The sequence below is a fragment of the Chlorocebus sabaeus genome, chromosome 11, assembly GCF_047675955.1.
Source record: "Chlorocebus sabaeus isolate Y175 chromosome 11, mChlSab1.0.hap1, whole genome shotgun sequence".
NCBI lineage: Eukaryota > Metazoa > Chordata > Mammalia > Primates > Cercopithecidae > Chlorocebus > Chlorocebus sabaeus.
The window spans coordinates 5,900,641-5,927,565 of NC_132914.1; the positions used below are offsets into that span (position 1 = coordinate 5,900,641).

A 26,925-nucleotide genomic window follows, 5' to 3' on the forward strand; every position below is an offset into this window, starting at 1 on the left:
TGGTGTGTGAAGTGAGGGAAGTCTTGTGAGGGGCTGTGTCCTTAACCTGTGAAATCTGTATTAACTCTAGGTAGTTGGCATCACAATTGCAATACAAGATCCAGGAGCCACTGGCTAGATGTGAAATTCCCTCCTGCCTCATCCTCAAAGTTGAGAGACACAAATTCTTTCAAAACTCTCTCTTCAGGGCCTACGGTCAAATCCCTGTAAAATGCCAGGGTCATCAGAATCTCAAGATGCTAATTCAAAATGATTGCATGCTAGCATTCCTTCTCCATGGGAAGGCAGGTGGAAGTGGGGTGAGGGTAAGTGGGCAATGGGGACAGGCTGACCCTATTGTCCTGACAGTAGAGAACCAAGTCTTAGTGAAAAATTGCCTTTCTACTCATGACACCATCATACTCACCTCCCCTTGAAAAAGGCCACATAGAAGATGGGGGAGTAGGCATTGACAAACTTGAGCAAGAAAGCTTTGAGGATCAGGCGCTCTTCAAAAGTCTGTTCTGTTTTCGGAACCTCTGTAAGAAAAGAGCGAGGCTGATGAGATTGCAGTGAGATTTCTCACCTCTCCAGAGTTTTGACCTAGACACGAGCTACTATCTCTCAGCTGACTCCTTCACAGCAAAAACCATGAGACCCATCTCTCAGGCACGTCAGAACTGAAATCATCTGAAGCCCAGGTGGTCTGCCAGGTAATACGAGGTTACAGAAGGGTAAAAAATATAGGATCACCGTCTTTTGCCATCTGGATTCCTCTTGATTTCTCTTTCTCTCTTTCATTTTTAGCAGAAAAAATGCTGAATGAATTTTAGCATTAATTTGGATGAATGCAGGAAAGCATTCATCTGCATATGCTCTAGGTAACCTAAGAGATTTCCCGGTCATTTACTCCAATGATGAAAGCTTGTTATAGACAAGATGAGTGAAACAAACAGCTTGAGCCTAAGATCTCAGACTCGTAGGTCATGGGCCCAGGGTGTCCTATCAGGTCCAAGCAGAGGAGTCAGCTGGCATTCCCAGAAGGACTCAGAGACAATGAGCAGAAACCTCATAGGTGCCTTCAGAAGACCAGAGATACAGGAAGCTCCAGTGGACAACTGTTCAGGACACTTAGGAGGGACTCCACAGACCATGACAAATGGCATGGCAAGGACAAGAGATGACAAGGTGTTCTTAGTCCATTTGGGCTGCTATAACAAACTACCATAAACTGAGTGTTCATGAAAACCTGGCATTTACTTCTCAAATTCTGGAGGTTTGGAAGTTTGAGATCAAGGTCGATTTGGTGTCTGGTGAGGGCCTGTTTTTTGGCTCATAGACAGCACCGTCTCACTGTCCTCTCATGGTCAAGGGGAAAGGCATCTCTCTCAGACCTCTTACATAGGACTCTTTCCCATATATGTGTGCTCTGCCCTCATGACCTTACCACCTCCCAAACACCATACCTCCTAATACCATCACCTTGGCAGTTAGAATTTCAACACAGGAATTTTGGGGAACACAAATATTAGGCTTATAGCACAGGGCCACAGTCTTCAGAGGCAGAAGAAAAGCACTAATACTACATCATGTGGACCAAGAAGCACAGCCTGAAAGTGTGCCGAGCACAGATATGTGACGACACGGCCATGCCACCTGAGGAATTCCGTGTCCAGATGAGACGAGTGTATGGGCCCCCTAACTTGCCTGCTCCACAAATTCACATATAGCTTTTGTAAGCATCGCTGAAGGAATGGACACAAAACCTTGTTTCTTCCATGGAATACCCTTCCCTCACCCACCTCCTTATGCAGAAATCCTTTATATCCTTTAATATCCAGGTGAGTTACTACCACACTCTCCAGATCAGACCGTACAACACTCACCAGATCACACAGTACGGCATCCTCCAGACCACACAGTACCACACTCTCCAATTCATACTATACTAAACTCTCCAATTCATACCATACCAAACTCTCCAATTCATACCATACCAAACTCTCCAAATCACATAGTGCCACATTCTCCAGATCACAGTGTACCACCTTCTCCAGATTACGCTGTACCACACCCTCAAGATCAGTGTACCATCTTCTCCAGATTACACCATACCGCACTCTCCAGATCATACTGTACCCCACCCTCAAGATCACAACGTACCACACACTCCAATTCACACCATACCAAACTCTCCAGATCACTGTGTACCACCCTCTCCAGATTACGTCTTACCACACTCTCCACATAACATGGCACCACAACCTCAACATTACACTGTACCACACTCTCCAGATCACAGTGTACCAATATCTCCAGATGACACTGTACCGCACTCTCCAGATCACACTGTACCACACCCTCAAGATCACAACGCATCACACACTCCAATTCACACCACACCAAACTCTCCAGATCACTGTGTACCACCTTCTCCAGATTACATCATACCGCACTCTCCACATAACACGGCACCACAACCTCAAGATTACACTGTACCACACTCTCCAGATCACAGTGTACCAACGTCTCCAGATGACACTGTACCGCACTCTCCAGATCACACTGTACCACACCCTCAAGATCACAACGCATCACACACTCCAATTCACACCACACCACACTCTCCAGATCACTGTGTACCACCCTCTCCAGATTACGTCTTACCACACTCTCCACATAACACGGCACCACAACCTCAAGATCACACTGTACCACACTCTCCAGATCACAGTGTACCAACGTCTCCAGATGACACTGTACCGCACTCTCCAGATCACACTGTACCACACACTCCAATTCACACCACACCACACTCTCCAGATCACTGTGTACCACCCTCTCCAGATTACATCATACCGCACTCTCCACATAACACGGCACCACAACCTCAAGATCACACTGTACCACACTCTCCAAATCACACAGTGCCACGCTTTCTTTCTGGAAGCATTACTAGATGCCTTCAGCGGGTAGTTAGTATTCTTGTTTTCTTCTGTTATGCTTTATACGTCCGTGTGTTAACTACCCACACTCATGCCCTTTGAAAACTGACAACAGTCATTATCATTGATTCCTCCAGTCCATGTGTTTGGAGTCTTCCTAAGGCAAGGATTTAGGAGGAAGTAGATTATCTGAGAGGGGCTCCCAGAAAGCTTTGTAAAGGAGTGGGATGGTGAGAACGAGGAGAGTGGAAACCTAAGATAAATGTGCTCATGAACAGGGTAATGCTGCATCATCTGGGGTTCAGCCCCACTGGAGACCTCCTAAGAAACTGTGAAGCACACCTCCAAATTTGCACACTGAAATGGGAGATCAAACAGGAGCCCCTCCCTGGCTGAAGGTCACCTTTGGGGCTAACTCCCTGGCTCTTCCAGCCTGTTCTATGCACGGGTGAACCTGCTCCCACAATCAGAGAATGCTCATAGACAGAGTGGCAGGAAGCCATTGGTACAGAGGAACCATCTGAAGGTCACCTCCAGGGTGGGCCAGTGGGAGGCGGGTGCTGCAAAAAAGCATCTGCTCCCATCCTCTGTGTATGACAGAAGGCACCATACATAGGTGTGCACTGTCATTACGTCACTTAACCCTCACCTCCCTGGGTGAGGTAGGTATTACGTGTCACTTCTGTAGATAAAGGGAATTGAGGCCCAGAGAGGTTACAGCCTTGCTCAAGATCACATAGCAGGTAAGTGACAGATGTAGGATGTGAACCCAGATCTGCCTGCCTCAAAAACATAGTTTTTAACAACAACACTTTTTGCCATCAGAATGTTTGACCCATTGTTGTTTTCATCACACACTCTCTTTCACCTCCCCACCTTCCACTCCCAGTCCAGCCTGATGCGCCTAAGAAATATTTGTCCTTTGCAGGCCACATTCATCAAGCACCAGCTGTGTGTCAGGTGCCAGGCCAAAATGAATAAAGGCTTCCCTCTCCCGCCTTCAAGGAGTTGCACTGAGCAAGGTCTCTGGAGAGGCTTTTGCTCACTGCCAAGTCTCTCCCAGACTGACCTGTCAGCAGCAGAGTATCATCTCCTGTCTCATGGCAGAAAGAGTCTTAGGGAAAGGCTACATTGCCATGTTCCAGTTTCCCACACAGCACAGTGAGCCCTTCATTCACTGCCAATCCTACAACACTGTCTTGAGTATTAGGAGATGATGCCACTCCAGCGATGACTGCTCTTACTGGTGCATTACCAACGACCCTCTCACACTGCACAACTGCATGTGTAAAGATGGCCCTTTAGAGGAAGACTGAAGCACCTAGGCCTCCCCTGAGTCTTGGAGAGCCTCTAATGTGTCCAAGGCTTGAAGACCACCAATGTCGGGGTCTTTGTGTGGGGACTAAGCTGCCAGAGAAAACTCAATGGGACTGAGAACTGTAGTGAACAGGATTACTTTGCTGAGCATCTTCAACTGTATGATGCATTGTTTAGGAAATACCGTAGTTAGTAAAAATGTTGTAAAAGATTTAACAAAAATATAGGTAGACACATACAGATTTTAATATTAAAAATTCATCTATAGCAAGGGTTGTTGCAGGAAGAATAACCCTGGAGTACAAGAGCAGACCCCCAAGAGTCTTACTTGTGTGAGGCCTCCCCAGCCTCCTGGGGGAGATGGGGAGGGAGAGATTGGCCAGGGGCTCATCACATGCATTCCCTCCTCCTAGATACACAGCTAGATGGGGGTAATATGAAGGAGCTGTGGCCAGAGAGAGATGAGTGGAGGTGGCATATGCTGTTTCCAAGCCTGGGCCTCAGTGTTTCCTGTGAGGTCCTCTGCTCTCTCTCTCTCTTCCCTCATCTCCTAGGGAAAATGTCGATAGTACCACTGGAAAGAGGAAGCCCAGATTCCTGAATCACCATGTGGAAGGCTGTCCTCCAAATGCCTGGCTTAACTACAATAGGAGCAAGAACTAAATGTTGGAGGTTTACAACACTTCTCCTGAATATGCTCCAACATTTAGATGTGCTGAAACTGACTACCGCAGCTGGCGAGGGAAACTGGGACAGACAGGTCCTGAGGTACCACTTGTAACTTTCCTAAATGAAGAGAAAGACTTGCCCCAACTCAAGCCCTCAGAAAGTATGGATAGTGTTTCTGAGCAGACCCAGAGGTCACTGAGGGTGGCTAGAGCCAAAGTCCAAGGCCTATATGCCTGTTGAGCCAGTGATCAGTTGTAGGTGAGGAGAAGTGTGTTTGAGAGAAACAGTGTTTGAGTGTGACACTCTAATACCGTCTAGTATAAATCACTGGGAACTGATTCCAACATCATCCAAACAACATATCCTCCAAAACTGAGCAAGTTAAACAACATTTTGGAGTTCTAAGAAAGAACTGCAGTAATTCAGAGAGGAAATTTCTAAGCTGTTAGACACAGTAGTAAAACAGTATCAGTGGAGAATGGCAGCAGAGCCAGGGGACCAACAGCACCTGTCATGGTCCGAGCCTGATCAGAGACCTATTAAAGAGACAGGCAGGGGTGAGACCTCAGGACCTATGGCCCTGGGAAGGGACATGAGAGTGGGAAAGCTAAGCAATCCTTTGGTGCTACTTTGCAAAGAGCATTGGCCACTAGGGACTCTGGAGACAGCAGCGTAATTCTACAGGGGTTGAATTGGAATTCTACAGGAGTGGAACTGGAATTCTACAGGAGTTGAACTGGAATTCTACAGGAGTTGAATTGGAATTCTACAGGAGTTGAACTGGAATTCTATAGCAGGAGTTGAACTGGAATTCTATAGCAGGAGTTGAACTGGAATTCTATAGCAGGAGTTGAACTGGAATTCTACAGGAGTTGAACTGGAATTCTATAGCAGGAGTTGAATTGGAATTCTATAGCAGGAGTTGAACTGGAATTCTACAGGAGTTGAACTGGAATTCTATAGCAGGAATTGAATTAGAATTCTACAGGAGTTGAACTGGAATTCTACAGGAGTTGAACTGGAATTCTACAGGAGTTGAACTGGAATTCTATAGCAGGAGTTGAATTGGAATTCTATAGCAGGAGTTGAACTGGAATTCTACAGGAGTTGAATTTGAATTCTACAGCATGAGTTGAATTAGAATTCTACAGGAGTTGAACTGGAATTCTACAGGAGTTGAACTGGAATTCTACAGGAGTTGAACTGGAATTCTATAGCAGGAGTTGAATTGGAATTCTATAGCAGGAGTTGAACTGGAATTCTACAGGAGTTGAACTGGAATTCTACAGGAGTTGAACTGGAATTCTATAGCAGGAGTTGAACTGGAATTCTATAGCAGGAATTGAATTAGAATTCTACAGGAGTTGAACTGGAATTCTATAGCAGGAGTTGAATTGGAATTCTATAGCAGGAGTTGAACTGGAATTCTACAGGAGTTGAACTGGAATTCTACAGGAGTTGAACTGGAATTCTATAGCAGGAGTTGAACTGGAATTCTATAGCAGGAGTTGAATTGGAATTCTACAGGAGTTGAACTGGAATTCTACAGGAGTTGAACTGGAATTCTATAGCAGGAGTTGAACTGGAATTCTATAGCAGGAGTTGAATTGGAATTCTACAGGAGTTGAACTGGAATTCTACAGGAGTTGAACTGGAATTCTATAGCAGGAGTTGAATTGGAATTCTATAGCAGGAGTTGAACTGGAATTCTACAGGAGTTGAACTGGAATTCTACAGGAGTTGAACTGGAATTCTATAGCAGGAGTTGAACTGGAATTCTACAGGAGTTGAACTGGAATTCTACAGCAGGAGTTGAACTGGAATTCTACAGGAGTTGAACTGGAATTCTACGGGAGTTGAACTGGAATTCTATAGCAGGAGTTGAACTGGAATTCTACAGGAGTTGAACTGGAATTCTACAGGAGTTGAACTGGAATTCTATAGCAGGAGTTGAACTGGAATTCTACAGGAGTTGAATTGGAATTCTACAGGAGTTGAACTGGAATTCTACAGGAGTTGAATTGGAATTCTATAGCAGGAGTTGAACTGGAATTCTACAGGAGTTGAATTGGAATTCTACAGGGGTTGAACTGGAATTCTACAGGAGTTGAATTAGAATTCTACAGCAGGAGTTGAATTAGAATTCTACAGCAGGAGTTGAATTAGAATTCTACAGGAGTTGAACTGGAATTCTACAGGAGTTGGAAAAGCCTTCTGTGATATTCCTCTGCTGGTGGAAAGTTTTGTGGTTTTCTCCTTCCGGTCCCGCCTGGGTGGGTATGGCCCCCTGAGATAAAAGATCTGGGTGATCCTGCACTGCCTTACCAAATAATCATCTGGATAATGATTTGTGCTCACCGTTTCCAGCTAGCACTGCCGCTTCTGTCATTTCTTCTTTAGTTACGTAGGTTAGCAAATGCCCCATAAGATCTTTAGCTTCTTGGGCCTTTCCCCTCCCTGCCATCAAGAGGCCAGGTCCTCCCTGCCTGATCTGTGCATATCAGGTCCTCACCTGCCTGAACATGCCGCATCCCCACCTTTGGCCTGATTCTCATTCCCCTTAACTACGGGGGACAATTCTGAGGCCCAGTGGAAGTGTCTGCCATCGACAGATCACTTTCGGTTTCGAGATCTCATCACTCTGCAGCCTCATACGGCTCTGAACCCTGGCGTTCGCCACACCCCCACTCTTGCCCCACCCCCGCATAGTTTGGAGGGCTTTCCTCCGTGAGCAAGGTCCCAGAGAGACATCTTCCGGGCAGACCCCAGCTATTGTCAGATGTGCTCTACGATGAACATGCATTGGATGAATAAATGAGTGAATGAATGATAGGAAAAAAGTGTTTGGAACAATGAAAAAAAAATTTGTCCCATATTAAAAATTCCCTGTCATATTCCAAGGAGGACAAATTCTAAGGAGGGACTTTTTTTCAGAGCAGATGACAGATGTAACCATACGACAGGAGCAGCCAGAAGACTCAAACTCGCCGACCTAACGTAAGAGATGCAGGTGCTGGAGTTGGAGGCAGGACCCAGCAGGGTGAGGGCCAGTGCGATGGGAGGGGAAGGGCATAGAGGAAATGGACTGACAGGTGTGGGGAGGGCCCATGGGGAGTTTTCATTAAGTGCCACTGTGAGGTTTGCGGCGTGACCTCTTTGTGTGCCTCTCCACGGAATTTTCACTAATGATTCCTTGAAAGTGTTCTGGATTTGCTCTTGGGGGACTGCTGAAGGACTGGGTTCTGCTTCAAGATGAGCATGGGGAAGGAGCAGCGACTGATCTGGGTAACAAATGAGAGAGATTAGGGAAACAGGCAGACACCGTGGAAGGCAGAGGAGGAGAAGAGGAAGAAGAAAGAGAAGGGAAGGGGGAAAAAGGAGGAAGAGGGAGGAGGGATGAAAGAAACGGGAAGGAAGAAAGGGAGAACTTTTCAATAGGATGTTTTTTCTTTTCTTTTTTTTTTCCTTTTTTCAATAGGAATTTGAGCCTCTGTCCAGTGTGCCTGAGGCGTCCAATTTAACAATAACTCAACCACATCTCATCTCTTTTAAATATTTTTGGGGCAAGAAAACTTAAGCCCATGTCACCTAAAAAAATAAGCAGTCAGATCTGAGGGTCTGAAAATTTGGAAAACATATCTAGAAGGTGATCGGGATGAGATATGGAGTGGCACGTGTCTTTAATTTTATTTTATCATCCCCTTTGAACTGTGTGTCCTCAGATCTCCCAGTCCCTACAGGAATTTCCTCCAAGTTCCCTGCAAAGAGGATCTAGTCATTTCAGAGGCCTTTCCTCCAACTGGAAATGAGTGATTCCATTCCTCCATACTGATAAGTCATAGGCCTGGCTATTATTTATGAGTTTTATTTCTAAAAAACAGCCTGTGCCTGTGCTTTAGGGTCATGAGCCACCATAAATAAGGAGCATTTCCAATAAACGATCCAAATCCATGTGACAGGCCACAAAATCAGCTTGGCGCCCCAGCTTAGAGCAGCTCTGAGTCACAGTGTGTGCTTGGCCGAGCCTTCTGGGAAAGGGGTCTCAGGAGAGCACCTCCCAGTGAGGGAACAAATGAAGGTTTGAGGCAAGGAGGGATGCCACAGCCAGGAGCTCCACTTTGGCTTTTGGATCCCTTTCACAAGCCAACACAGAGGGCCTCACCTGCCTGTGACAGAGACTACATGGCTAAAGAAACGGGGCAAGCGGGCAGGTGCAGTGGCTAGTGCCTGTAATCCCAGCACTTTGGGAGGCTGAGGAGGGCAGATCACTTGAGGTCAAGAGTTTGAGACCAGCCTGGCAAACACGGCAAAGCTCCGTCTCTATGAAAAATACAAAAATTAGCTGGGCATGGTGGTGCACATCTATAGTCCCAGTTACTCGGGAGGCTGAAGCACAAAAATTGCTTGAACTCAGGAGGCAGAGGTTGCAGTGAGCTGAGATCATGCCACCGCACTCCAGCCTGGATTACAGCAAGGCTCTGCTTCAAAAAAAAAAAAAAAGAAAAAAGAAAAGAAGGAAAGAAATGAAGAAAAGAAGCAAGTGTTCCCAGAGGCCAGGTGGGATACAGTGACGTCTGAAGGTCAGGAAGGGCTGTCTGCATCTCAGGCCACTAGGCAGGATTTCTTGTAAGACAGACTTCTGGAGGAGTCTGAATTTGAACCCCATGAAAAAATGGTCCATCCTTGCACTTTGAACAACTCCAAATAAAGTACTTTTAATTCCATGGCTATGGGGATACGAAGGAGGGGAATCTAATGGAGAGAGGGTGAGGAGGTAGACAGGCAACCCTCTCTGTTATTCATGTGCGCCTAACATAGCACCTCCCCCGGGAAGCACCCCAGGTTGATTAGAGGCCATCTGGAAGTTTCACCTGCTTCCGACCTGTGGAGCAGGATCCCAACAAAGAGGGCAGACTCCACTTCTGGCCAGAAAGGACAATCAGAGGGAATTTCTGTGCAGAGCCATTCCCACCATCAGCCCTTTTCTTTTAAGTGTTAATCCTCTGCTGCATCGTGTCATGAAAAAATATGAGTGCAAATGACCCAGCTGTAAACTGCCTTGGAAAACAATTAGTATGAAAGCCCAGCTTCATCCCAGGGGGCCAGCTCAGGACTGAAAGTCCCCAGAGCTCCATCCTAATCATATGGAAACAGCACAGCCAGGAGAGGACGCCAGCTGCAGGCTCTGAGTCTAGGAAAAGCAGCTCCTCCTGACTGGCGTCTTCGACAGCCCAGCTGGCAAATGCATAACGATGGCAGCAAAACAGAACAAGAGGATGCCCAAGCAAAAGTGCCTGCTCTTCCCCTTACCTCTCCCTAAGGCAGGTCATGCCTTTGCAAACAGCAATGTTTGCTGACAGCACAACCATCTGGGCTGCCCTTCATTTGGGAATGGGGGCCAGTGGAGGGACTATCCAGGTACCTGGTGTGATGCTGTTGCCTTGGTATTGCCATGGGCAGGGTGGAAATCACCCTAGGAGAAGTCAGCCAGCTGGGTGACAAGGCAGCCAGCTCATAGCCTGAGGGAGCTGAGAGCACCTGAACTGGGGATCTGGAGGGAGGGAGGGAGGGAGGGAGAGAGAGAGAGAGAGAGAGAGAGAGAGAGAGAGAGAGAGAGAGAGAGAGAGAGAGAGAGAACACTCCAGTTCCCTAGTGAGGTGGAGAGGGGATCTGGGGAGAAAAGGTACAAACGAAGGAGGAGGACCCCAGCCCTTCCTTCTCTTCTGGATGCTTTAGTCCCTGGGCTCCTAGAAAATCCAAAGAGAGGGAGAGGAAGAGGAAGATACTGGACTTCTTGCCAACAGGAGAGATGAGTGCTCCAAGAACTTAGTAGGGAAATGAGAGACGTGTTCATGGTCACAGCTCATGTTTGGGAAGGAATTATTACCAGTTATACTAAGTGTTCTAAACAGTGGGATTAATGACTGTAGTCTTATATAACTGGTAGGGGTGCTCCACATACTTGGGCTATAACCGTACTCACATCGTTTTATTAGTAGTCACAGCCTCCTGCCATCCTCTCTGTTTCCCAGGCAACATTTAGAATAATTTAAGCTAACATCAAGGAGGGGCCCCCCAACAAGCATAGAATCCCCCCTGGTCACACCCTGGGAGGCTCTTTCTCCCCCACAGGCTGAGGCCACTAACAGAGCCAGGAGCCCCAGAGCGCCAGGATCCCGGTGCAAACCAGGAAGAGAATACAAGCCAGCAGACCCAACTTTCAGGCCAGATTGCAAATGACCAGCACTGTGGTGTCCCCGCCAGAAAGGTGTAGGCCCCATTCCCCTCTCCCGCCCACGCTGGCCAGGCCCACCCATGTCCTGTGCTGGATTCTGTCCCTGATCAGGCTCCACTGCAGAGAGCAGATCCCTCATCCCAGAGCACTGCATCCAATAAAGCCAACACTTTCACCCCAGGCTCCAAAAACAAACACTATTCACATTCAGAAAATTAGATTCATGGCCGGGCGCGGTGGCTCAAGCCTGTAATCCCAGCACTTTGGGAGGCCGAGACGGGCGGATCACGAGGTCAGGAGATCGAGACCATCCTGGCGAATACGGTGAAACCCCGTCTCTACTAAAAAATACAAAAAACTAGCCGGGCGAGGTGGCAGGCGCCTGTAGTCCCAGCTACTCGGGAGGCTGAGGCAGGAGAATGGCGTAAACCTGGGAGGTGGAGCTTGCAGTGAGCTGAGATCCAGCCACTGCACTCCAGCCTGGATGACAGAGCGAGACTCCGTCTCAAAAAAAAAAAAAAAAAAAAAGAAAATTAGATTCATATATACCCCAAGTATTCTTCTTTAAAGAACGTTTGGTGCCCTGGCAGCCATTTGTATCTGTGATACCGACTTTTCCCCCGTCCTGTTCCTTTCCACCTGCTCTTCTCTCCTCAGTAAGAATATATTGCCTTTTGCTAGAGTAGCTTAGAACTGGAGGAAAAGTTTAGACTCAAAACTTCCCGGGAGGGGCCAGGCACGCTGGCACATACCAGTAGTCCCGGCATTTTGGGAGACCGAGGCAGGAGAATCACTTGAGCCCAGGAGTTCAAGACCAGCCTGGGAAACAAAATGAGATCCCCTTCTCTACAAAAAGTTTTAAAAAAATTTAGCCAGATGCCATGGCACACACCAGTAGTCCCAGCTTCTCAGGAGGCTGAGGTGGGAGGATCCCTTGAGCCCAGGAGTTCAAGGCTGTTGTGAGCTATGATCATGCCACTGCACCCCAGTCTGGGCAACAGAGCGAGACCCTGTCTGTTTTTGAAAAAAGAGAGACAGATTTCTGATGGCCTTGCACATTTTTAAAAAATTTCTTTCTTGTTTAAAACTTATAAGCACGCAGGACCCCAAAGCCTGGGGAGCTCCGCTCTCCCTGTGCATGTGAGACAGACGGCTGCACTCACAGCTTGCCTCCCTGCCATCTTCCTCGCCTGGGGCATCTGACCCACGTGGTTGTCCCCATCCCCAGAAACACTCCACCTCTTGTCATTCACACAGGTGGGTGCATTTTAAATCTTCTGGGGCCTTTGTGGTGTTTCCTTCTGCTCTACCAATAAATTTAAACTGTTCTGGCGAACAAGGACAGCTACATATTAAAAGGCAGTAGAGTGTCATCGTTTTAGCAAGGACAATGAGGCCAGACTCACCACTTATCAGTGCCATGACCTTGGGCCTCTCATTTTCTGCTCTGTGTCTTCAGTCTTCCTGACTTCTTGTCTCTAAATGGGAGTGTTAAGATGACCTACCCGACTGGGGCTGTTTGAAGGATTAAAAATACAGATATATGGAAAGTGCTTAGAAAAATGTTTGGTTCGGGGTAAGCAGTGTGTGTGTGTGTGTGTATGTGTGTGTGTGTGTGTGTACGTGTGTGTGTATGTGTGTATATGTGTGTATGAGTGTATGTGTATGTGTGTGCGCACGTGCGTGCATGTGTGTGGGCAAGTGTGTATGTGTGTGAGATATAGGGTAAGCAGGGTGTGCATCAACACACACACATGCACACTACTAACTGTATGCTTCGGTCAAGTTTCTAAACCTCTTCAGCCTTCTCATAAGTAAAATGAAAGAAATGACTCATTCCCAGTGTTACTGTCATAATGTGAGGCAAAGTACGCAAACCAGTGTTGGTATGAGGTGGGCACTCAATGGAACTCAGGGCCTTTCCCCATCCCTCCTTTCACTCCCGTCCCTGGCCCCACTTCAGGAGCATCTGGGGCAGTGACACTCAGGAGTGGGCTATCAGCAATGTCCAAGAAGCTCCCAAGCACAGCCATTTTCACAAAAACCTTGACTTGACTAGTACTCTTTTCTTCAAGCACCTACAATGAGCCCAACCCTGGGACTTGGAGAGACTGGATGGCAAAGGAGGGATGAAGTGCACCAGCCAGCACTCTGCACAGAGTTTCAAAAGAAAAGACAAGGAGGAAAAGCAGGCAGAAAGCCAAAAGCATGGTGAGTATTCAGTCCAGAAGCCTCTGCCATCAGCCGTGCCTCCTCCATCCTGCCTCCTGTTGGAAGAGTTCTCCAAAGCTAGAGTACAGACAGGCCCCTTTCCAGGCCAAGCCTGACCACTGCCTACGTTGTTATGCTAAGATCCTATAGTTTTCCTTCTCCCAGATGTATGGCTCAAAGGCACAATACACCCCGGCATCCTGACCCGAGGAGGAAGCACACCTTGCACCAGTCAGCTCCATTGCCTTCTTGCCTCCCGCCCTATCCTCCCAACATGCTGCAGCCTGTCCTGTTTGCTGTACGTCCAGAGGCCCAGTGACCTGCCCAGATTTTGCCTGCTTCCTCCCCCAGGACCTGGACCCTTTCTCTACAGCTGTATCCCCTCCTGGAGTGAACGGATCACTGGGGACTAAGAGACCTTGTCCCACCCGTCCACTGGAATCCTACCCCCGCAGCACCCAAAATCCAATACTGATGCTTGCTGAAGCTGGCCACACACTCTGTACACTGTGCCTTGGCCAGCCGGGCTCCCTCTCAGACACAGTTCCAGAGCTTCATGCATTTCCCCAGAAAGCCCCCTTCCCACCACCCTGGGGTTCAGCTCAGTCCTGCTTCACCAGTGCTGTGTTGCCTCCAGATTCCAGCATGCCTTGCATGTAAGTTCCTAACTATTGTTATGGCAGCCAGGGGGACAATCACTGTGTTTATCTGCCACTGCTGCTAGCGGTAGATATCATTCTCAAGTTAACAAATCTTGCCTTCTGTGATAGATATTTGTAGCAAGAATGGACCTCAGATAGGCCTGACACCTCAGCCTCTTGAAGGATGCTCCCAGGAAACTGGTCTTCCATTACTCAGCCCTGTGGGAAACACTTGGGTACTTACTGGGGTTACTGACACCAGCTGTTTGCACCTGGTGAGCAAAGCGCATACTCACAGCCTCCTCAACTATCAACACATCTGGGGCAGGAAGCCAAGCGGGTGTTAAACCCAGCGTGAGAATGGCAAAGGAAGTCTTAAGCCTGGCAGACTTCTCATTCCATTAGGTGGCATTATCCATAGCTTTATGTCCGCGTGGAGCCTGAGGGAACCCTGTAACCGTATCTCTGCCTGTGGGGATACTGCTGGGACCTACTCTGTGGGACCGTCTCTGTTAGTGTGGGTATTCTTTGCCTTTAAGGAAACTTTAAGTCTCCCGATACCCTTGGTGCCTCTTTCAGTCACTATCCCATTGTGTCAACTTTGCACTGGCCTTATTCATCTCAATAAGATCACACATCCTTCTGTAGGAAGACAGTTGAAATAAGGAATACATAAATGTTCACTGCAGCCTCTACTGTGGCTTAAAAGATACCTAGCCTATGGGCATTCCTTGAAAAATGTCTTTTTGCATGCATGAATGAAGAGAGAGACGTAGTTCACCAATGACTGCAATGACAAAAATGTGCTAAGATCTGCCATGGGCCAGGCACTGTGCAGGAAATAAAAATAAATGAAAGACAGGGTCACTGTTCTCAAGAGCCTTGCAGCCTGGTTGGGAGCAAGTAGCAGAGACCTGTCCTGCTTACAGAATGGCCATGTCCTTTCACACATTTTCCAAGTTCTTCATAATTAGGCTGATTCTAGCCAGTGAGCTGTGAGCAAATGGGATGAACGATGATGCTTAGAGGCTGAAGCATTTAACAGCCCCAGTCAGTGCTCCAGCTGTCTTTTCTTGACATGGTGTCCACGGCAGCCACCATCAGTCTAGGTCCCTGAGCAACTGTGTGCAGCAGAGACCCCTGCCTGATCACACTAGATATGTGGGCTGAGCAAGAACACGGATGACTTTGCAGATGCAACCAAGATTCAAGATGAATTTATTACCCCAGCAGAGCCTAGTCTATTCTAACACTGGGAAGACACATATATGTGAAATGTGATAAGATCAGATAGCACCTGATCAGCATCCAATGAGTAGTGTGGATAAGACGCTCCAAGCTTAGCCTTGACCTGCAGGCTTTGCCTTTACTGTTCCATCTTCCTAAGAGTTCTCCTTCCACATCCTTTTGTGGGTGGCTCCCTCCTGCCATCCAGGTCTCAGCTATAAAGTTACCACCTTGAAACACCTTTCCTGACCAACTCCTCCAGAGTGCACAGCCCCAGATCACTGTCCGTCTCATCAGACATTCCCTCACATTCTGGGGAATGGCCCTGCTCACTGTCCATCTTTCCCTTGCCACAGTGAAAGCAAAATGAGAGCAGGGACCTTGTCGCTTGTCATTGCTGTGTTTTCAGAACTGTGCCTGGCACAGAGCAAGCACTCCATCAACAGCTGATGGATGAACCCAGAAACAGAGGGTGTGTGCCAGGGGAGTCTGGAAGGGGGAGGATGACCACCGACGGCTGAGAGGCCAGAAGAGGATTTACAAAGGAGGAGCCCTCAAGAAGCCCTTTCAAGGGGGGTCACTGAGGTCATTTTGGCAGTCACAGCAGCATGAGCAAGGCTGGGCTGGGGCCACACGGGGAGGCTAGGGTGACTGTGAGCTAAGTGGGTCAGCTGGGGTGGAGGACCACAGTGGGAAGAAAGTAGCTGAGAGCTTGAAATGCTAACTATAGCTGCTCTAGGGCCAAGGGAAGCTGTCTGAGGGTGCTGACTGGGAGCAATGTCCCCAAACCCACTGTTCAGGAAAGGTTGGCTGGATGGGGATTTCCAAGCTAGAAGCCCACTGAAAGAGGCTGAGGACAACGGCATAGGCGTTAGGCTGTGAAAACCGTCCAGACACATGATGACCAGAGGACAGGAGGAATATGATGAAGGAAGGATCAGCAAACCTTTGTCCAAAAAAGTTCCCCAATACCCACTGCCACACAGTTGGGGGGTGGGAGGAGAAGGAGCCAGGTCTAGAGTTCAAAGCTTCTTTCTACTGGATTCTCAAATTCAGCGGTCCCTCTCTGAGCCCTCTGGGGTACCCAGTCTAAGGTAGACAAGAGCAACGCCCCAGAACAAGGCTCACTGGGGTTCCTGATGGAGACCCAACACACCACTTCAGTACAGATGGTGAGAAACTGACATCAAAGTCACACAAAAGAGATTCACATTTTAGAGGTAGAATCTGAGTCTGAACCTTAGTAAAGTGAGGGTATAATACTTCCCTTCCTGGCCATGCAGTTTTTGTGAAGATGAAATGGAGTTACAAATTTTATTTTAAGTTTAAAAATACTTTATGAGTATCACTCTCAGAGAGAACAAAATGTACTTGTTAGGATTTTATCTCCTTTCCAGGGCACAGACTTTCTTATGGAGTCCTGGACATTGATTTAACAGCCCAGGGTAGCCGCTTTGGTCTGGCCAAGGAGGGTGTGTCGGTAGAAACAGTGAACATAGCTTCATGATGTGAAAGCTGTGTTGCAGCCCATTTTATTTGTGGCTTTAAACAGAAGAGTTAAGGCCCTGCCTCGCACATGGGAAGTACTCACTAAATACTTATTAATGAGTTTTCTATTGTTGCCCACTCAATTTCTCTTTCATCTTTATCACTATCTAGAGCAATGCAAGAAAAGAGAGATAATGTAACACAAATGAAGAGCAAGAAGAAAGGTCTACATCACCACTGACTTCCTGTCCCTCTTTTTCCTACTTCCTGCCCATACACTCAGCAATGTCCTTTCAACTGGCTCTCCTACCTCTCTCTATTCTATCACATCCTATTTCCCTGCTAAGTAATTTTGCAGACAGCTCCCGTCATGCCACGCTCTTAAAAAAAATCCTCAGTGGTGCTAGATCAGGACCACATGGAGTGAGTAGGGGACATTTATTTCTACTCCTGATGTTTCCTCCATGCGGTGGGAGTATGATTAGTTGTAATGTCTCAGCTTGTCTTCCCCCAGCTCAACCATCTCTCCTCTTGGGTGAGAGAAGGAGGAGTAGCTTATCTTATTGTTGAGTCTGGAAGAGGATGCTGGCATTCCTTGCCTAGCCTCTTTTTCTGCCCCTACTTCGAGGGGGAGCTAAGGGCCTGCAGGAAGCAGGTGTTCTTCTATGTCCCTCCAAGTTCTAAGTTCACAGGGCTGGCCCATCCACCGCTGCCCGCCATGGAGAGAGAATGTCTTTTTGGCTCTTCTCCTAAGCTACTGCCTCCCATGTAGCCTTTCTCAGTTTTACGGCTGATATTTTGGCTTTGTCTACTCTTGCCTTGATCTAATTTCTCAGCTGGTCCAGTCATCAGGCCAGGAAGATGGTACTGTTTATTGCGGAATGTCCCTGGGAACTCCAGCAAACACTTTTCCATTATCTATGAAAAAAATCGGAGTCCTCAGCCTGGCATTTTAGATTTCCCATCAAAAAGCAAAACAAAACAAGAAAACACGAGCTGTTAACTCCGTCGGCCCAGTTTCCCACTCCATCATGTCCTGGATGTGCCCTGGACCTAGAGCCCCGGCACTGGGCTCCCCTGGCGTCCTGCGCATGCTTCATGCTTTCTTTCTCCCGTACTCTGAGCTCAGCTCCTGCTCCGCTGGTGTTCAGCTCGACTAAGACTCTCCCAACCACCCAAGTGGCTCATTTGCCACTTTCCTGCATGCTTTTCCTGACCCCCTGATCACTCCCTTCAGTGCCGTATTTCTCGCTTGGTTTCCTTTGCCAGGAATCTCCCTCTCCTCCTGCCCACCCCATCCTCCCTATATGCGTGCCTGTCTCTCACTTATCTCTGAGCTCTACAGTTAAATGCCTCTCCCTCCAAAGCCTCCTGAGTCCCCAGGAGTGTTGGATGTTCTTCCAAGGTGCTTCCACACAATCCTGTCTATCATTAAATATGCTGAATTAAAATTCTCTGCTTATTTTTCTCAAGAAGCTTATGAAGAAACACAGATAACACTCATAAATATGCACACTCCTGGAAACAGTAGAGCTGCCCCTGAGGATGCTAAGCTGCCGACAGCAACGCAGAAGCCAAAGCAAAGTGCTCAGCATGGGTAGTGTTTCAGTAGAGGCCAAGCAGGGGAAAGGCACAGACAGAGCAACTTTCTGGAATTCTCCAGTCATCAGGAGAAGGCTCTTGAGGAGGTGGTTATCCTATCAAGGGTCCGTGAATTAAAGGCATCACACACACCATCAATGCAACCTCCCTATGAGGTTAACAAGAAGTTGGGAAATCTCGTCCCTAGTGTCAGAGAGGGAAATCCCTACATTCAGAGAGGGAAGGGATGAATCCAGGCCACCCAGAATACATACAATGGGACAGGGTCTCGACTGTCAGCCTCCCCCATCCAATAAGCACAAATGCCAAATGCCAAAACGTGGTGCTTGGGCAACAGCGGCTTACAGCTCAAATGACATGTCTGAATATTGAGGCCATTGCATTTTTCTCACTGGTTTGAAGCTTGGGAAGTCTGATATGCCTCTTTGAAGTCTACTGAGTGCCCGGGGAATGTGTGGATTTTCTGGGGCCTCTGACAATACGGGGATAGATAAGACCAATAAGACCCTCTTGGGCTCAAGTATCAAGAGGCTTTCCTCAACTTTATAGATGCTGCTGGGAAAATGAGAGCTGAAGTTCTGTACTTTTTAACAGGAAGTCTGCCTTGCTTCTAGGTTAGGCTAAAAAGAACAGACCCTGTGGTTTATCCTTAGGGGATAGTGAGTGTCCTGTCACATGAGGCAATCAACACAGGCCAGAGGACTTGATCAAGAATGTTACAGGAAGGATTCCCACCTTTAGAGAAAGCCCTTTGGCAGCCCTGCAAATACACATACATTGTACTTCCCCATTCCTCTAATTAAAATTCACTGTACAAAGCGTCCTGTCCCTGTCCCTTTTTTTTTTTTTTATTTTGGTTCATTATCACCAAAAGCCTTACACACATTGACTTAAAGAGGGCCTAGGACAGCCAGAAGATTCAGTGACACAATACCAATTTTGGTGAGCCACTTGGCCACAGCACCATAGATCTCGTCCAGGATGAGGATGACCACGAGGTTGATGATGACTGCTGTTGCTGTCACTGTCACCCGGACATTGGAGCGTGTAGCCTTATTGAGAGACAGAGCGGCTGCTGTTGTTATTCGATACACAATCACCCCAAAGACGATTGAGAACGTCAGGGCAATCTGTTTTGGGGAAAACAGAGAAAAATACACATCAGCAGGCAATTCTTGAGCATCTACTATTTGCTCTGCCAACAGGACCATTTGCTGTTATCAGGTATTATTAATCTGGAGTCTTTTGGTGGGTAACAAGGGATTCTAGATATTATGAGTCTGGAATATTTGACTGGGTAACAAACTTTTAGGCAGAGTTCTGAGGGGAAGTGCATTTTCCAGGGGAGGATGTCTTAATTTTTATCAGAATTGAAATGATTTATCACACACACACACACAATAAGGATGAACACGCTGGACCCTGTGGAGTGTTCAACATACATGATGCAATTTCTTTCATGAGGGAGCTTTTGATCTTCTATGGAAATAACATGAACTCCTTTTAAACAAACCATAGTAAATAATGCCCAAGAATGTATTAAGTGCTAAATGAAGAGTATTATTGCTGAAGGAACTCCAAGTACGTGGGAGCAAGTAAATTTGGGTGGCCAGGGAATAGTCTGTGGAGACAGTGAGATTTAAAATGGAGTTTTCATGAGAACAAATAGAAAGCCACTGAAGGTACCTGAGCTGAGAAGGGATGAGTTACAGCTTGATAAGTAGAGGCAAGAAGGCTGCTCAAAGGAGAAAAGAGGGAATACATCAGGAGTGAGATTTTAGGAATCTCAGTCCTCAGGATGAACAAAATATCACTGTAAGATTTCTCCACTGGGTGAGTTGAAATGGAGGACTCAGATTCCTCATTTGGTTCAGAAATGTCTAGCTGCTGTGCTCCAAAAGGAGGGTTATAGCCACGTGACCTCTAAGGGTCTCCTCATTTCCTCTCTCTAGAACCTAAGAATAATAAGGCACTCTTAGACCTAGATCTGCCCAACAGCCCCTCTTCCTTCTACTGTGCCCACGTCCCCTCCTGTCCCCATCACAACCAAGAAAGGATCATTTCCAGGAAGAACAAAGATGCTATGAGAAGAAAGTGCCCTGAGTAAGCCTCTTGGAGGGGACAGAAGAAAGAGAGACAATTGCTAGGTGCATGCCCCGCTCAGAGCAAATTCTAACCTGCTTTAGTCAAGACTTCTTCAAGAAAGAAGGCTTCCTTCTTAGGACTCTTTCTGTAAAGGAAACTGTTCAGGTCCTATTTCCTCTGCAGGACAGACAATGGGCACTGGCTATGAAGAACTACATAGAAAACGTGGGGAGAGAACATGACAGGTGGAAGGCTCCCCTGAAAAAATAAGCTGTGCTGGACTACACACACACACACACACACACACACACACACACACACACACGGAGCAGGGCAGGAAGGAGGGGGTGAGAGGCGGGGAGGAGAGGCACAGGAGGAAAGGGGAGGGGAGGTGGGGGCCTCTGGCTTGGGCAGTGCTTTGCAAGCAGTGTGAATGACACTCCAGTGGCTTGCCAATGGGTTGCAGATGTGTCCAGGTATGGATGTTTTCAGACCTCTGGTGGGTACCTGGGGTGTGCTGGTGGCAGACTCAGCTCTTTATCCTGGTGGGCTTCAAAAACTACCAGTAATTGCCCTACGGGCCGTGTTGTGAAAAAGAAGCCCTTGGTAAGGCAGGCAGAAAGGTGGCGTTCTCTGGGCACAGGAAGGCTGTGTGTGTTTGGGTGTGTGTGGGTGTGGGGAGAGGAGAGGTTGGATGGGAAAAACACTCTGTGTGAGGCCCCTCTTCTGCTGCAGGGTGGGGGTGGGGAGTGGCAGAAACGCCAGCCTCCAGGACTAAGTAGGGACTACTACCGTGTAACTGGGAAAACCTGGACATGACATCACCCCTCTCCAACAATGTAGACATTTTCACTTTCCATTCCTCTGGGATTGTCACTGCCAGACAGTAAGGGCCTAGAAAATGTGGTGTGAGATTCTTTTCCCCAAAAATCACTTTTGCAGTGAAGACCAGTGATGAAAGTATTGATGAGGCTGGAGAGGTGAGGGTATTGAGGAGTGAGTGAATGTGTGTGCGTGTGTGTGTGTGTGTATTTGGGGTTGGGATTGGGAGATGGACTAGGGGAAAAAAACAATGGCAAAAACATCCGTTGCTTAGGGTCTTATAGGGAGGGACATAGAGGAAGGTATGGGGAGAAGATCAGCTTCTGTTCTCCTCTAAGAGGCCCAGCTGCTGAACTAGAGAAGGAACACTCTTTGCTACTCAAAATATTGTCTAAGGACCAGCTGCATCAGCTGGAAGCTTGACTGAAATGCAGAATCTCAAGCACAACCCCAGACCTACTGACCTGGAACCTGCATTTTAACATAATTCTTTTTCACATTCAAGGAGCACTGTTCTACTTACCTAGGAAAGCCTTCTTTCCCGCCCTCCCTTCCTCGCTAGCCCCACTCCCGGCACACCTCACTCAGCTCTCTGATTCCTTGCAGGTTTACCTTCTCTGGTCTTGATTTCCTATCCCACTACAGAAATCAAGCTCTGAGCCTCTCGTTTGGTGTTTCCCAGAGCATTTCAAGATCCACAGAGCTTTCAAGTTGCAGGAACTTGCAGAGCACCGACCCAGCCACGTGACCATTTTGCAGATGAAGAAACAGGCATGGAAAAGTGGAGCGATTTGCTGAAGTCCACAAGGTGTGGACTACAACCCTACTGCTCTGGATCATGGTAGAAATTTTAAAATCTTAGCATTTAGGAATCATCTATGTACAGTCTTTAGTCTCATACATAAGGAAACTGAAGCCCAAGAGGCAACAATGTGATTGATCCAAGGTCTGGAGAGTATATGGTAGAGCTAAGATGTTAATGGTGATAACATCATCAATACCAGCTGAACTATTTGTGCCTTCTAGATGTCTTTATTCGATGCATATATTCACTAGCAGTGATTCTTTTAACTACCATGCAAGACATGCCTTTAATACATGAGATTTAATGATGATTTAGGATTTGAACCCTGCTCCATGGTTCCAAAGTCTACAATCCCATCCCGACATTAGAACCCAGGTTTTCCAGCACCAAATCCAGTACTATTTCCACCACCTGTGGTTACATTATTTATTTACTTTTTCTTTTTTTGTTGTTGTTTGAGATAGAGTTTCACTCTTGTTGCCCAGGCTGGAGTGCAATGGCGCGATCTTGGCTCACCGCAACCTCTGCCTCCCAGGTTCAAGTGATTCTCCGGCTTCAGCGTCCCAAGTAGCTGGAATTACAGGCATGCGCCACCACGCCTGGCAAATTTTGTATTTTTAGTAGAGATGGGGTTTCTCCATGTTGGTCAGGCTGGTCTCCAACTCTCTACCTCAGGTGATCCGCCTGCCTCGGCCTCCCAAAGTGCTGGGATTAGAGGCATGAGCCACCGTGCCCAGCCCACATGATTGATTTTGTTTATTAAGTTCAATACATATTTTCTGGTTGCTTATTGCGCAAACCACTGCACTGGGTATATTCCATGTTTGTGATCTGTCTCTTCCAACTAGGTCAAAAGGAGGTTTGTCTTGTACCACATTCTGTGCCTTAAAGCTACTTCATAGCAGTGCCTCCTGTAGAACTGGTTTGGTAAAGATTTGCTGGTCAGCAGCTCTAGGGGATCTGGCTGCCCTGCACACGGTCATTTTATTATGGTTCCTGTTGCTTTTGGTGTTTTCACATCACAACTTTACTTCTGGGGCATAAACAAAATGCAACATAAGCCAGGCTACAGAGTCTAGAGTCCTACTTGACACCAAGAGCGAGACAGGAAAGAGAGGGGGCCTCTGCATCGCCCTCCAGAACTTGCATTCTGAAGCAAAGTTGAGAAAATCATTGCACACATACAACAAAGATGAGCCTAGTAGCAGCTGGATGGAGTCACAGGCCTCTGTTCACGAGCTTCTGGTATGCTCTCAGCAGAGAGCAGAGGGATTAGTCAGAGAAAACTCCACAGAAAAACATTTTGGGATAGTTTCCTGTGGGAAAGACTTAGAGGAAAGAGTAAGAAGGAAGAACTTTCCGGTAAAGGGAAAAGGAGCAAGTAGCAATGCACAAGGCACAAGTAACCTCTGCTGATCCCCAGCATGGCACACAATAGTAGCTCAAGTATAAAAATACAGGCGTGCGCACACACTAGCAACTTCATCATTGACACAGTACGCTGCCTATGACATCCACCTAGTTTATTTACACATTCAGTCATTCATAAAACATGTCTTAAGCTCCTCCTTGTGCCAGTCTCAGTTCTAGGTCCCAGTAGGAAAAGGAAACAGAAAGCACTACCTTCACAGAGTGGATCTTCTAGTGGGAAAATATAGACAATAAACTAATAGGTAAAATACGTAGTACCTTCAGCATGAGAAATACTGTGGAGACAAAGAAGGCAAAGAGGGTACGGAGATCAGTTGCAATTTAAAACAGGGTGGTTGGGAAAGAGATGGGTGAGGAAGTGACCTTTTACCAAAGACCTAAAGGAAGGATTTAAGGGAAGTGAGCAAGGGGACAGGTGGAGTGGGAGACAGGTGGGCAGCCAGGAGGGCGCCCTCTAGTGTGTGGATGTTGGCTTCCACACCTCAGGAGATGGGAAGGCGTCAGAGAGTTTTGAGCACAGGAGGGATGTGAGTTGGTTTAGGTTTTAAAAATTAGCATGCTGATGATCCATCAGGGGCAGTGTGCAAATAAGGCAGATCAGTGAAGGGGCCATGATGAGAATCCAGGCTGTGGAGGAGGATTTCTGATGGTGGACTCTCAATATCCAAGTGTAAGAAAATGATTATCTGGGGCATAGGAGGAAAGCTCAGGCACCTAGCTCTAGAGGAGGGACATTGCCTCTGACAATCCCCTCCCTTACAAGAAGAAAACAGGAGGGCCCATCTAAAAAGGAAACTTTAGCTGAACACACTGGATTGGTGAAGAGAGAGAGAAAGTTCATCTTTGTCCATGCTGGCCTCTAACACAAGGAGGCAGATGAAATAGCACTGGGGCATTTCTTTGCTCTCATCACCCCGTGAAAAGCATTCCCAACTGACTTGGTAGAATGGCATGCCTGAAACCTTCCTAATGCCCATGGTCCTGGCATCTTCTGCCTAGGTTCAAGCACGGGGTGAAGAAAGGAATGAGATGAGAGATACAGTAGGTGTCTATGGCTTACCCTAACTTCACCACAGAAAATTACCTGTTTCTAAGCACCACCCTGACCCCTTCGTCTCATGCTCCACACCTTGTTCTAGGGTAATGCCAAGTCCTTTTTCTTTAGAAAACATCAGAGTGAACAGCAACTTACAGAATGGGAGAAAATGTTTGCAATCTACCCATCTGACAAAGGGTTAATATCCAGAATCTACAAAGAACTTAAACAAATTTACAAGAAAAAAACAAACAACCCCATCAAAAAGTGGGCAAAGGATATGAACAGACATTCTCAAAAGAAGATATTTATGCAGCCAACAGACACATGAAAAAATGCTCATCATCACTGGTCATCAGAGAAATGCAAATAAAAATCACAATGAGATACCATCTCACACCAGTTACAATGGCGATCATTAAAAAGTCAGGAAACGACAGATGCTGGAGAGGATGTGGAGAAATAGGAATGCTTTTACACCGGTGGTGGGAGTGGTTAAACTAGTTTAACCATTGTGGAAGACAGTGTGGCAATTCCTCAAGGATCTAGAACTAGGAATAACATTTGACCCAGCCATCCCATTACTGGGTATATACCCAAAGGATTATAAATCATGCTGCTATAAAGACACATGCACATCTAAGTTTATTGCAGCACTATTCACAATAGCAAAGACTTGGAACCAACCCAAATGTCCATCAATGATAGACTGGATTAAGAAAATGTGGCACATATACATTATGGAATACTATGCAGCCATAAAAATGGATGAGTTCGTGTCCTTTGCAGGGACATGGATGTAGCTGGAAACCATGATTGTGAGCAAACTACCACAAAGACAGAAAACCAAACACCAAATGTTCTCACTCACAGGTGGGAATTGAACAATGAGAACACCTGGACACAGGGCAGGGAACATCACACACTAGAGCCTGTTGCGGGGTGCGGGGCAGGGGGAGGGACAACATTAGGAGAAATACCTAATGTAAATGATGAGTTAATGAGTGCAGCAAAGCAACATGGCGCATGTATACATATGTAACAAACCTGCATGTTGTGCACATGTACCCTAGAACTTAAATAAAAAATAAAAATAAAGAAAACTGGGATTTTTTTTTTAAGTGGGAAAAAGTAACGGGAACAAGTTAGTTCAAATAAGGATTTTAAAAAACCAAATAGGCAGGAAACAATATAATGTATTGTCCAATCTGAAATACTTTTGAGAGTAAAAAAGTGCTATTAATAATTCCCCCGGTCTGGAAGCTTAAGCCTGGACAAGCTTGAGCACCTGACTGTGAAGGGTGATGTGTAAAGGGGGCTCCTCCCATTCCCACCACTCTGCTCCCAGCTTCTGCCCACATGGTTCAGTTCCCAGAACTTGCTGGTGGCAGTTGTGGGACCCCAGGCAGAGTGAGATTCTCAATTAGTTATTGGTTCTGACACAGAATCTTGCATTTATATCAAGATTTGGAGTTGGGTGGGGTTGGGAAAGGGAAGATTTTACAAAGGAGAGATAATTATGTACTATTTGTGGACAATAAAAATATTCCCACTTTCCAGTCTAGCTTTAGGAGGTATCAATGGAATTTTAAAAAAAGAAAAAGCTTAGAATTTTGGCAAGATGATCCACCATTGGCCCAGTTTTTAGTATTTGTTGAATGGTGGTCCAGTGATCTATTTGTTGTTGTTGATGATGATGATAATGATGACGATGATGATGATACAGATTTTTCTCTCAGGCAGCAGCTAAGCTCCTAGTTTCAGTGCTCTTCTTGCCTGACTTACCAGCAGCATGTGATACAATTGATTGCCCTGCCCCTTTGAAATGCTTTCTTGACTTCTGGGACTCTGTATTCTCCCTTGTCCCTTTCCGATTCTCCTTTCTGGCCCCTCCTCATGCTCCTAAACTTGAGCACTGCAGTGTCCCGGGACTTGGTCTTTGGACATTTTCTCTATCTACTCTCATTCCCTTGGTGATCTCGTGCAATCTTATAGCTTTAAATGCCTTCTAGTGATTAGGTCTCCAGCCTGGACATCTTCCCTGAACTCCAGATTCATATCCATCATGAAGGCAACCAAGTAAGGAATAACTGCAGATTTTGGGCTGCTCAGGATAAAAGCCTTAGAGTCATTATTGACTTCTTTTCAGTTTTATACCACATGATCAAATTCTTTCAGTCTACTTTCAAAATAGAACCAGCATCTGAACACTCTTCACTCTCACCCTGCCCAGGCCACCACACTTCGTGCATGATCACGACAGATTCCTACTTGATCTCCCTCTTCCTACCCCTGCCTTTCTACCAGCATGTTCTCACTCCAGCAGCCAGAATGATCCTTTTGAAATGTATGTCAGGTCATGTCACTCCCTGCAAAATCCTCTACTAGGGGTTCTCATCTCACATAGAATTAGCCCATGTCCTTACTGTGGC

The 26,925-nt window shown here is 46.8% G+C and overlaps 1 protein-coding gene across 1 annotated transcript in view; it reads right to left on the bottom strand.

Moving 5' to 3' along the window:
• Positions 1–26,925, bottom strand: part of ANO2 (anoctamin 2) — a 361,822-nt gene that overhangs the window by 53,293 nt on the left and 281,604 nt on the right. The window contains exons 16-17 of the mRNA XM_037988687.2: positions 19,249–19,444; positions 407–518 (exon numbers count right to left, since the gene is read on the bottom strand). Of these exons, the coding sequence (XP_037844615.2) occupies positions 407–518; positions 19,249–19,444 (308 nt within the window). The remainder of the gene's footprint in view (positions 1–406; positions 519–19,248; positions 19,445–26,925) is intronic.